The 12,525-nt window shown below is 39.8% G+C and overlaps 2 protein-coding genes across 3 annotated transcripts in view; both read right to left on the bottom strand.

Moving 5' to 3' along the window:
* Nucleotides 1-723: 723 nt before the first annotated feature.
* On the bottom strand, nt 724-7,577 carry stpg4 (sperm-tail PG-rich repeat containing 4). The gene is made up of 7 exons (XM_016473890.1): nt 7,569-7,577; nt 7,343-7,390; nt 6,616-6,870; nt 5,648-5,712; nt 4,226-4,271; nt 1,079-1,183; nt 724-908 (listed from the first exon to the last, which is right to left on the bottom strand). The coding sequence occupies exons 2-7, from the start codon at nt 7,382-7,384 to the stop codon at nt 798-800; spliced, it is 624 nt and encodes a 207-aa protein (XP_016329376.1). The 5' UTR covers nt 7,385-7,390; nt 7,569-7,577; the 3' UTR covers nt 724-797.
* Nucleotides 7,578-9,012: 1,435 nt separating this feature from the next.
* Nucleotides 9,013-12,525, bottom strand: part of calm2a (calmodulin 2a (phosphorylase kinase, delta)) — a 4,732-nt gene continuing 1,219 nt past the window's right edge. For both annotated transcript variants that reach the window (XM_016473892.1, XM_016473891.1), the window contains exons 2-6: nt 12,466-12,496; nt 10,424-10,567; nt 10,233-10,339; nt 10,013-10,148; nt 9,013-9,717 (exon numbers count right to left, since the gene is read on the bottom strand). In XM_016473892.1, coding sequence (XP_016329378.1) covers nt 9,689-9,717; nt 10,013-10,148; nt 10,233-10,339; nt 10,424-10,567; nt 12,466-12,496 — 447 coding nt within the window. In that variant the 3' untranslated portion in view covers nt 9,013-9,688. The remainder of the gene's footprint in view (nt 9,718-10,012; nt 10,149-10,232; nt 10,340-10,423; nt 10,568-12,465; nt 12,497-12,525) is intronic.

The raw sequence follows: 12,525 nt of genomic DNA on the forward strand, positions 1-12,525 counted from the left end.
GTCATGCCTGAAGCTGATCCGTGCTGGTTGCTGAGGAAATACAACAACTTTGCGCTGTGGATCACCGGATCGGCTTTCACCATGGACGAAGCGGAGTCCAGCCCGGGGTCGTCACATGTGGTTGCCGCAAGCCTCCTTTGTCGAATCCACCGGCCGCGCCGTTCTCAAGCCTGCCGCCTCTGCTCACTCTAGCCCTCCGGCCATTCCTCACTCTAGCCCCCGGCCTCTGCTCACTCTAGGCCGCCGTATAAATCATTATAATCCATAATTATGTCCTCACTGGATGCAATGAATGCCTCGTTTATAATGGGTTTTCATGTTTTTGAATCATCGCTCCGGCTTGACAGGGCATCATCACAATATGGTAGGGGCGTAACATTTCCGTCACACGCTTGAGGTATTCGGCCAATCATAACGCACTGGATAGCTGGCCAATCACAGCACACCTCGGTATTCAGACCGATGAGCTTTGTAAAAATTGGCACGTTTCAGAAAGGCGGGGCATAGAGGAGAAACAATAATGTACAGTATGTGGAAAATAATGTTTTTTTTTAACCTTAAACCGCATAAACACATTTCATTACACCAAATACACAAAATAATGTTATTTTTAGCAACATCATATGACCCCTTTAACTTTTTTTTTTTAAATAATTCAGAACTTTTTCAATGTTAAAACAACAGCTGACATTATTTCAACACTGCAGGTCAGCCACATGCCACCTGGGAACACTTTACTTACAAAAGAATGGGACATTTTACTAAAATGAATACATAGGTCAAAGACAAAAGGAAGTTCATGGTATGTTGCGAAAAAGGAGGTCATGGGCCCAGTCCACTTTGACATCAGTGCTAAGCCGCTGACCTTTGTGCCATGTGGGCTCATACACACCTGGTCCTGGAGTTCCCTGTTAGAAACAGGCAAAATGGCAAGGTTTTGAGACTTTTAGCTTTATTTCACTCAAAAACATGTACAGTATGCCCTTCCCATTTATGACAATCAATACACTGGCTGTGGTGATTTTTGACCCTAAAACTGGTTTTGCTGATGTAAAAGAGGCATAGAAATGGAGCTTACCGAGTGCACACTGTACAGCCGTGGTACAGTAGACTTAAAGCAGGAAGTGACTGCAATGCCTGTGCTTGGCCTTGGGTTGTAATGTCCAGGTGCTGGCCCCTCTTTCTAAATCCATCAGTGGAAGTAAATGCAACAAAAGGGAAATTCACATTTTATTTAATTAACCAGTTGATGGAGTATTTCACCCAAAAAGTGTCATGATCCTTTTCTGGAACTTTTTGAACCATATCAGATTAAATCACCATCCACCTCCATTGGATGGAAAAGAGCAGCTTGGACATTCTGCTAAACTTCTCCTTTCATGTCCCACGGGCCAAACTATTTATTTATGATCAAGTTGGGCTTTAATTAATAAACACTGATATGCTTTTTAAATGCTTTCAAAAGCATAGTTGAGAAGACGCCTGTGCTACAAAAACGGTCTGCTATCATTATATGCCATTTGATTCCACCAGCGGCCTTGATCCAGCTGGCCTGTGCTATGGTGTGTGTGTGTGTGTGTGTAACGGGTTGAACCATGCCAGAGGTGTTAATGCTGGCCGCAGGGGAGCTTGCTTCCCTCTGCCTGCTTGCCCATGAGGTCAACTTCCGATGGTTTTAGAGGCATCATGCCGTTGCGCCCTTTTTCAATGGGACGCCCAGCCAGCTCAACATTCCCCTGGATAAGAGCGGATAGCAGTGCCATACTGCACATGTCTGTAGAGGCTCTGAGCTATTATTTCATTAAGGGTGTGAGTCCTGTCCAGAATAGCCAGATTTATCACCCCCCAACACCAGTTACTCACAACTGCCTTTAAGTTGGATATGTGAAAGTCAAAATGACCCAGGAATGAAAAATTACAAATAAGGTCTTTATAGTATCTCAGTGGTTCTCCTAGACATCAGTGAGGTTAAATGGAGAAGAAAGAAAAATATCATTCTTACACCTTTCCCCTGATAGAAATACTCTGGTAATCTCAAATGTCCCCTCTTGAGTTTTAGAGAAAATATCTCAAATTTGCCAGGGTAGCAGAGATCTTAATATCAGCACACAATTCTCATCCAGTTACCTGAACTATGCTATCTACATTCATTTTATAGCTTTATAGGCTTACTTTATGCCAACAACTGTCTCACTTGTGTCTATTTTTATATCTCCTAAGAAATACTATCGGAGGGTTCTGAGATTAGCACACAGCCCGATATTACAGTCCAACAGCATTGGGACGTTTCACTGTTTGTATCACTCCACCTGTCTGTTTTTGTATGCTGCAGACAGACTCTCATTCTGTGCATTACTGGTTTGGATTTTTCAGTGACTCTTTCTGTTACATCGCTACACCAGTAGGTGGCGGCAAGTGACTGATTTTATGAGTCATTTAATCGTTCACTCAACCAATTCATTTAAGCAAGGATTCATTCTGAAAAAAACAGGTGATTGTATTTATGAATAAGTCATTGAATTATTTAATTAACCAACTGTCTAAAAATGAAGACTCATCCATGATCGAAAGAAGTATGAGTGAGTCATTGAATCATTCACCAATTTGTGCAAATAGGATTCATTCATGGACACAATGGTTAATTATGCTTTGGCTTTGCTTGAACCTATTTTTATTGGAGGAACAAAAAAAAACAAGTAACTGATTTGTGTCTAAAATGTAAGTTACTCAATAATAACCCCTTTTTAACTGTTGTATAAAAATAAATATCATCCTCGATTGTGTTATTGTGATATCACATGAACAGCACTCTCTTTTTTAAGAAGCAATGTCTGAGGATAACAATTACAATTTCAAAAAGACTGCAATACCTGACTTTTTTCCTGATTTTTCCTGAATTAACAGTCTGGGAGTTTGGAGTCAATGCTATTTGCTGAAAATCAGAGTCAGTCTGCAGATTTTGTCTGAAAATTGCATAGTTTATAAAAGGACCAGACTTTTCAGAGAAACAGACGATCTTTTAGCTTCAGACTGTGATTCCATCCAGTTGGAGGATATCAAACATGCTTGATATTTTGAGCTGCTTTTAGAACAAATATTATTTTTAATTTGTCACACGTCTCCTAACAATAAAGCACATGTATGCCAAAATACAAGCAGCACATTACGTGTCCCACCAGAGACAGCAATATATTGGATCACTGTTACACAGCAATAAAGGATGCATATCACTCTGTCCCACGAGCAGCTTTGGGGCTCTCTGATCACTGTTTGGTTCATCTTATACCGACCTACAGGCAGAAACTGAAATCAGCTAAACCTGTTTTAAGGACTGTTAAAAGATGGACTAATGAAGCAGAGCGTGATTTACAAGCCTGTTTCGACCTCACTGATTGGAGTGTTTTTGAAGCTGCAGCCACCGATCTGGACGAGCTCACAGAGACTGTAACTTCATATATCAGTTTCTGTGAAGACATGTGCATTCCTACCAGGACATTCTTATCATTTAATAATGATGAACCGTGGTTTACTGGGAAACTCAAACAGCTTCGTCATGCCAAAGAGGATGCTTACAGAAGTGGGGATAAAATCTTGTATAACCAGGCCAGGAACAGACAAACAATACTTGGTAATAAAGCTCTTCTGATTCTGATTCTGATGTTTCTCCATGAGTTTATTGTGTTCGAAACAGCTTGAAAGTCTGGCACTGTGTGATCCTCAGTAGTTTAGTGTATGATGGCTAACCATTTACAAAGTTGGCAAGTGTATGACGTCTAGTGTTTTAATATCTGTTGAGAAGAAGTCTTGTGTGTATTCCAGCCTTAAGATCAGCCAATGAGTATAAGAGAATTTGGCTGTTTGCTGTTGATCTGTCATCTTAAGGATAAGCTTGAGGTTTCTTAGCTACTTAACCTTTGACAAAACACTTGTCTTACATGAAATGACACCCTCTTACAGCCACACAAAGCCCTAATGTTCGCTCTAATGAGACCCAGAGGATGATTTAGCATCCTCACTGTTCCATCAACAATAGACAGCTGCCAGCACAGCTCGAATAACCAGCCAACACACCACTGAAGCCATGGTGCATGAGGTGCAACACAGCAGTGAAACTCACTCGAATCTAGATGCTTTTAAAAACATTCTCGGCTAAAAAAAGGCAAAGCATTTAATATACACATAATAGGTTAGGTTGAGATTTTTTATGTTGAAACCGGACACTTACCGGGAGAAAGCTGACCCTCTGTACCACTGATCGGAACATCACATGTCTGCAATAAGAGACCAGTGTCATAAGAGAAGACAATAAAATGGTGCAGACAGGCTGAAGGAGTAGAAAGAGTCAACAGACACAGGTGAAATACTACAGGCCTCAAGGCTGTTCTTCAGATTTGTACTTGCTCTGATAATATCTTATTGGCCCCACCACAAAAATAATGCATTTAATTAATTAATTAATTTTTATTCTCATTTGTGGTAAAATGGATAGTTGACATGAAATTTAAAGCACTTTTAGCACTGTCCTGCCATATGACCTTCTATAATTCAGAAGGGTTTGACATACTTGGGTAACTGAATTTCATACTATTTTGTGGAACTTGTGTACTATTGAAACGGAATACTTCTACTTTTACTCAATTGCATTTTTTAAGAAGTAATCATACTCCTTTCAGTTGCATTTTGAGCTAACATATTTCACTGGATATATTATTACATAATATATCCTCTCATTTCTTCTTATTTAATGGGGAAATCGCCACTGTTTCTTCATTACACCAGTAAATTTCCAAAGCTAAGAAAAAAAGTGTTAACTTCTTACTTTAGACCTTTTGTTACAGTTGTTGATGCTGTAAGGAGCACACGACAATGGAGAACTACGAATAACAGTCTTTTAATAAACCCACAGAAGAAACGCTAGAGAAACTCAGGGAAACCACAGCACAACCAACATGAAACATTCTCAATACAGGACAACGGAACGCAAGAGAACACAGGGCTTAAAGGAACGGAGACAAATGAGCTAATCAATCAACACAGGTGAACAGAATTAACTAATCAGGGCAACTAAGGAAAACTAAGTCAATGAAAAACGAAGACAGGAGAACAGGAACACACACACACACACACACACACACACACAAGTCCATAACTGTGACACCTTTAAGTACAATTAAATGGAGTAAACTTTGTATGTTTTGTCTAGATACTTTGATGTTCAATTGATTAATTGTCCACAACAGTTAAAATAATTACTGAACTGGAGTTTTAGGATCTGAATGTTCCTCTAAGTTTAACCAGCGATAAAGGGGTAAATTAAAATAAAAACGGCTGGAAATGAAGTAGATTATTCTTACAAATTCAAACAAAATCTCATCTATGTTGATCCAAGCTGATAAATTCACATTTGTCATGTCTTTAAATCACCAACAGGTAAGTATATCACAGAAAGCCAAATGTTAAGTTTCCATAGAGCACGTATTTGAGAGACAAGTGCAAATGCAATGGACCATCCTTGCTGTTGAGGCCTGCACTAAAGCATCTGAGGGCTGTTCTGTGAACTGCCTGAGATTAAGGAAGAAACCAAGAACATCGCCGCGCTGCAGTGTGTGATGTTCTCTGACTAGATGTGTGTGAAAGGGCTACTCACTTGCAGGGTGATTTGGGGACAGGCTTCTCTGTAACATCATAATGACCGGGTGAGAGGTTAATATCCTGCGTTAAACACACACAAACACTACATCAACCAATTGTTTTGACACACTCATTCACATACGCAGTGTGAGCTCCAGCCACTGATGATCAGATACATATTTTGCCTCTGTTTTTAGTGTCAAGTCAGCATACTGCTGTTTACACTAAACCAATACGAACATGTCATGGAATATAAGACAGAACGTTGTAGCCACCTTGAGGAACAATTTAATGCTTTGAAATGATTGGGGTCAGGGGTGCAACAAAAGAACTATTTGATTACATTCAGTTGTATTAATTAAAACTCGGTCACATTGTAAACTAGGCAAAGTTACAAAGTATAGAAACCGATTCTGAACAGTTGTATTATTACCTCATCACTTTGAATCAAACCTACCGGCCGGAAAATGTACTGTTCAACAGCAGGTTATATAATGTTTTTCTGTTCCAATTGTTTTCTTATGTCAGTCTGTGCTAGACTGTCTCTTTGACCACTTTGCCACATTTAAACTGTTTTTAAATGGCAAAAAAAAGTGTTCTGTGTTAACTGCGTTCAGCTTACTGCAATTTGGTCTGTGAAATGCGTCTCAAGAGCCTGCATATTTTTTTTTCTCTCATTTCACTCCACTGCACTGCATTCATTGGCTCACTGCAATTCATTCTGTGTGAATAACTGACTATAAACCAAACGCTAAATGTACCGCGGCCAGACGGACTCATCAATGGACTGCATCGTCAGGGGTGGTTCTGGAGGGACCAGTCCCCCCGTGTCAACAAATGTCACTCACAAAAAAAATAAAAAATAAAAATAAAAATACTGGCATACATGATTACTGACATTCATGATTTAGAAGTGACGTGTTGAAATGCTGGTGATGTCAGGGTACAGTGCAGGGGGATCACTGATTTGGGTGACTCACTGACCTTATCCCTGAGGCCCAAAGTGTGGATGTCAGGTCTGGGACAGCTTTTGAAAGAGTAAGTTGCCTGGCGCTGCAGCGCCTCATTGGTTGAGTCGGTGAAGTTATATGCCCCGGGCAATAGCACGTCCGCTCGATGTACAGTCGACATGAGGGTGTTTCGCTTGGGGCCTTTGAAGCCATACGTCCTAGGCACAGGGTTAAGTTCTGTCTCCTCTATGAAGTCCCGAATGTGGTAACTGCCAGGAATGGGATAGTTCTGGTGGTAGAATGAGGAGACCTCTTTCATGCCGGATTCACACCTTACATGATTCCTAAAGTTACTACACTGTTCTTTAGTAACATAGGAGATCCACATTTACATCCAAATGGCTATTAACCTACGTGGAACAGAGCCCGAAGCGCAAAAAACTGTTGGACTGAAAACATCATTGTATTGATAATATAGGTTTATAATGCTTTTTTTTTTTTCAGGACAAAAAATAGGCTCTGCTTGCAGCTGTGGTTATGCAGTGCTGCTTATGCAGGCAGTGTGAAAGCTGTAACCTGTTAATATGAGAACCAAAATAAATACAAGCTGCTCTCGTGTGCGGTGTGAAACAGGTCTTATTTTTGAGACAGAGGCCACTTACACCAAAAATGCACTTTATGTTGTGTTTGCCATAAATGTTTCAGAACAAGCGTTCTTGTTATGTTTCTTTTTGTTGGATCTTTTGTAAAATATCACTTACCTTAATAGTGTTTCTCCACCAGCCACTTCTGTCAGTGTACATTTCTTTCTGTTTCAGAATAAAATAAATAAAATAAAAAAAACTTTTGTTCAGAATAACTTGATTAATTTAAGTTTACAAGAACAACATTTATTTGAAATAAAAAAACGTTTGTCAAATGAATGCATATATTATAAATATATATACATTTGTAAGTGGACATTGAACCAACCCAGATCAAACACACCTGAACAAGTTAATCAAGGTCTTCAGGATTGCTAGAAAATTACTAGAAGGTGTGTTTGATCAGCGTTGGAGCTAAACCCCTTAAACTCTGCAGGACTGAAGATCCCTGCACTATAGAGAAATCTATTGTCTTTCTTCCACCGCAGTAAATGTGAAAACTTACCCCATCTATACATTTTCCTTTGGGTAATGTGTTCTCTCTTCCTGTGGTCATACTTCTGTCGTTCCTCTTTGTCTTCTGTAACAGACACCTCAACGACAAGAAGCGTTGCTTAGATACTCCTACTATTTAACTATTAATCAAGAATAATGGAGACACAAATTTCTGCTATGCGTTTGCTCTCTTATTCATTAGTTACATTTACTGATTTTGTTTGATATACTGTAAAAAAAAAAAAAAAAACTTTTATCAAATTATCTCATCTAATCTCCTAAATTTCAATCTAAACTGCTATCTACAATAATTTTACTCATACTGTAGGCTATGTATACATGTCTGATTCAATTTCTCATAAAGACTCAAATTAAACAGCGGAGTTAAACAGCTCCAATAAATCACCTAAACTTTGAACGGGATCTATCAAATCTAGGTTGCTGAAACCATATAAAATAGTTTTATTATTTATATAATCGTTGTATGCAAGAGGCGTATGACGCATGCATTTGTAAGGGTTTGTCACACATGAATAACAGCAGAGAAGGCAGCTTTCTCTGGGAGTTTAGGGCAGAATGTTCTGCTCTGTTGCTAGGCGAACAGGAACACATGCTTCCAACAAGCAACTGAAGGGCCCAGTGTTTACGGTTTGTCAGAGCCGTCTCCTGTACCAGTGCACTTCAACACTCACATAGCATGAATAACCAAGCCACGCTTCACGACTTACTGCTATTATAATGAGCTCATGAAAAAAAGAAGAAATAAATCGGTTTAACATCCTCATACTTTTGTTCCGGATTGCCCAAAAAGCTCCTTTAGTGGTTAGTCTAGAAAAGTCTTTATACCTAATGTTGATTGACGCATGCATGTTTCTTTATAGGCGTCTAATATTATGTAATACTAGGTCTTAGTACAGCATAAATTCTCCAAACATAAATAAAAACAACAACCCTGACAAACATAGCTAAACTTCTGAATAGCACATATTTAAACTCAGTCGAAAAACGACTTTTACAACAATTGTCATTCAAGAGTATTTTAATGAGCTTTTTTGACATGGAGGCCTCGCCCCAATCCTATCCCGTGAGTACACAATCATTTGTCCAGCTGACTCAGAGACGCATTGAATAGTGATTTACAAATGAATCATTTCAACTATTACAATAAATATTGTAAACATCTCAGTTAATTAAGTTAGTTAGCAGTTTCAAACCACTAAGATCAGCTCTGGGATGCATAATTATTAACATAAGAGTTTTTAATTAGAGGGCTAACAAAGAAACTTTTCAGCATGGGTAAATAGTAAATTTTATTGGAAAACAAATATACAACTTGGAATGGACTATCTGAGGCATAACAATGCCATTAAGCGGCTTAAAAAAAAAAAAAAGTAAAGAAAGAAAACTAGTGTGAATAAGTGAATAAAACAGTAAAAAGCATTGTAAGATTCAAACAAGTTCTTGGTATAGAACAGCAGATACAAAAAGAGTTTATGTACGAGTATCTTGTAGATACACCCGTGTCATTTTCTTTTTTTTTTTTGCAGTAGTGCAATGCTGAGAAATTTCATATATATATATATATATATATTATATACTTTGTCCATAGTCCATGCAGAGTTACTCCTCTACATTGTTGCCATGCCAACGTCGCTGCCAAGAGACAACCAACAGGCAGGTCTCCACTCTTGCTACGCATGAGGGGGGCAGACAGACGTGACCTGTGTTTTTTTTGCATGTCACAACCCCCTCTTCACGGCAACAAGCACCTGATCGTGTAACCGCACCGCCACTCCAAAAACACGATGACAGCAAAAGAAAGGGGACTTGAGGACTGAAGATCCTATGCAGTTTACATGCAGTTCCTTTGGACAGCCGAGAGGAGGAAAGGGACTTAACGTTTTACAGATAAATTAAACAGAAAAAAGGCAAATTACTTATAGAAGAGAGAGGATCTGTACAAGGCCTTCATTTCGCCGTCATCATCTGTACAAATTCTGTGGAGACAGAGAACGTGTTAGTCCGTTTCCGAAAGATGTCAAGATTTCATACATGAAGTAAAGTTGCACCCTGACACTGTGTCCTAACCAGCCACAACTGCAACAAATGTTATTTTGCTGGTCACTTGGTTATTTTGTGGCGTTGAGCCTCACCCACAGTGGAATCTTATTGGCCCAAAAATCCCAATTAAACAAACCACGTTCTGATAAGCTGTGATTGTGCATTCTCACTTTTATTGAGGACATGGTGTAATAACCAACAAGTTAAAAATCAACTCCACAATAAACTCACCTTCGTAGTTAACCTGTCCGTCTCCGTCAATGTCTGCTTCTCTGATCATCTCATCGACTTCTTCGTCGGTCAACTTCTCTCCGAGGTTTGTCATGACGTGACGCAATTCAGCTGCGCTGATGTAACCATTGCCATCCTACAGCACAGGATATCCAGGTCAGCGACTGCACGTGACTTTGTGTGGCACTAGTGTCTTATTCTGGAACGGGACAAGCTTTACCTTATCAAAGACACGGAATGCTTCTCTGATCTCCTCCTCGCTGTCTGTGTCCTTCATCTTCCTCGCCATCATGGTCAGGAACTCTGGGAAGTCTATCGTCCCATTTCCTATGCAGAGAGCAGAAGTATTCAGACGAACCCCAACTTTTAACATTCAACACTTGTGTCGATGACCGCATGCATCCTCCTTACCATCTGCATCCACTTCATTGATCATGTCTTGCAGCTCCGCCTCTGTTGGATTCTGTCCGAGCGAGCGCATGACAGTGCCCAGCTCTTTGGTTGTGATGGTGCCATCACCATCCTTGTCAAACAGTGAGAAAGCCTCTTTGAATTCTGCAAAGGGTGACAGATAAATGAAACGGGACCTTGTATTAACAGAATCTCTCAAAGATAAACGAACACTGAACACAAAAGACACACAGAGGAACCAGTGGGGCCAGTTCCAAAGAAGGGATGCCCTTCTTTACACATTCACTTCCAAAACAAGCTCTTTCAGATATTAAGGCAAAAGAAGCTTGAAGCCATAGAGCATTTAAAGTCAACATGAAACATAGTGACCTTATTTATACTAACAAATGTTCCTGGTCTTAATGAACGATTCATCAGCACCTGTTATTCTAAAGAACATTTTTTTGCCTTTTGGCTGACATCATAAAGCCATCATGCTTCATTCCAGTAAATAACTGGCCACTTTCACAATCAAACCAGTTCCTAATGGATAACAACATCCTGACTTATTTGCATTCCCTGAATTTCATGCTGCACTCAGAAAAAGGTCTAATTTTGAAAGTAAAACAGGTTGTAAACCAAGTTTCAGGTTGACTTTAAAATTTAGGGTCAGAGACACAACCACCAAGAACGACAACAAAGTTGTGCATACTTTAAACAGCAGTTTGCCAATACTCAAAGAACATGACACGACAAAAAAAAAAAAAAAAAAAACTGCATATGCGCCTGCATTGCTACAACAGTCTGTAATTATCAGTTTATTACACAAGGCACACACATGAAGAACATGTGTGACACCCAAACTAGAAAAGTCTTGAATAACTAGAATGGAGACAGAGAAAAAAAAAACACTTATGTCTCTATGTAAAATGCCACTGGCTGCTACAACGGACTGTCCCCACGCAAACGAAACCTTACCCTGCTTCTATGCAAACCATCAACTCCGAGGCCCGGTTTCTATGGAGATCTAGCACTGTGACCTCACTCTGTTCCTATGGAGATCCACTAAACCATATGGAGATCCAATGCTGTGACCTTATTGAGCTGATATAGGATCTACACTTCAGAGCAGTATGGAAACACTGCCGTGACCTCACACGTTCTCCAGGGAAACACACTTCAGTGACTAGGTCTTGATGGATAAACCACCATGACCTCACTGTCGCTATGGTGACCGACCACAATGACCTAAATGGTTTCACAGCGTTTCTGTTTGAGGTTCTCAACTGTAATCGCACAACCACGATTAAAACATAAGTCAAAAAACAAACACCGTGTATCCTGAAAGTGAGAGGGTTTCACATCCATTTTCTACCAAAGTGTTCAGATTAAACATGCAGGATGGCCTTTGCACGTAACACCAGAAACATGAACCCCCAAGTCATCTAAAATTAAAGAAATTTTTCTGTTGTCATATACAAGCACAATTCTAGCGTACATTAGATATAAAGAGAAAAGTGCATTCACAAATGCACACAAAAAAAATAAATAAAAAATAAAAATCACCTGGCCACTAAAAAGTTACCTAAATAAGCCAAAACACCCTGGAAATCCGTTATAATGACAGCAAGAACATCATGTGCTACCCATAGAACCGCTACAAGTCCATCACGATACTAGAACCTGCAATATCAGGCCATAAATGCCTCAACCAGCGGCTGGTGAAACGGTAGCTTCATGTCAAAGCCATCGAGATGTTCAGTCCAACAGGGGACACACCCTTGTTCCTCTGCGCCTGCAGTTACTAACTCTCTCCAACAGAGAAGAGGGTGTGTTCATCGAAAATTACAACTAGCCCTGGCAATTACTCATTCACTTTGTCTTAAACACTGGTGCCACACACTTCCCACCGCAACAACCTGTCCATTCATTTGGGGAATGTGTCCCGACAGAGTCTCAAGGCTCGCCATAAAAGGAAATAAGATAAATCCACAGAGAGTGGATTAACCATGGGAATCCACACCACCGGCCATGTGCCAATGGACGGGAGGGGGATGTCTTACCGGCAATCTGCTCTTCTGTCAACTGGTCAGCCTGCAAATGAGAAAAGAAAAAAAAAAAAA

The sequence above is a fragment of the Sinocyclocheilus anshuiensis genome, unplaced genomic scaffold, assembly GCF_001515605.1.
Source record: "Sinocyclocheilus anshuiensis isolate Anshui unplaced genomic scaffold, SAMN03320099.WGS_v1.1 scaffold536, whole genome shotgun sequence".
In the NCBI taxonomy this organism is placed as follows: Eukaryota; Metazoa; Chordata; class Actinopteri; order Cypriniformes; family Cyprinidae; genus Sinocyclocheilus; species Sinocyclocheilus anshuiensis.

Coding starts and splice junctions, on each gene's coding strand:
- stpg4 (XM_016473890.1), bottom strand. CDS start 7,384: ATGTACACTGACAGAAGTGGCTGGTGGAGAAACACTATTAAG. Junction 5,713..6,615: donor CTTTGGGCCTCAGGGATAAG/GTCAGTGAGTCA, acceptor TGTTTAACGCAG/GATATTAACCTCTCACCCGG. Junction 4,272..5,647: donor GTCCCCAAATCACCCTGCAA/GTGAGTAGCCCT, acceptor CTCTTATTGCAG/ACATGTGATGTTCCGATCAG.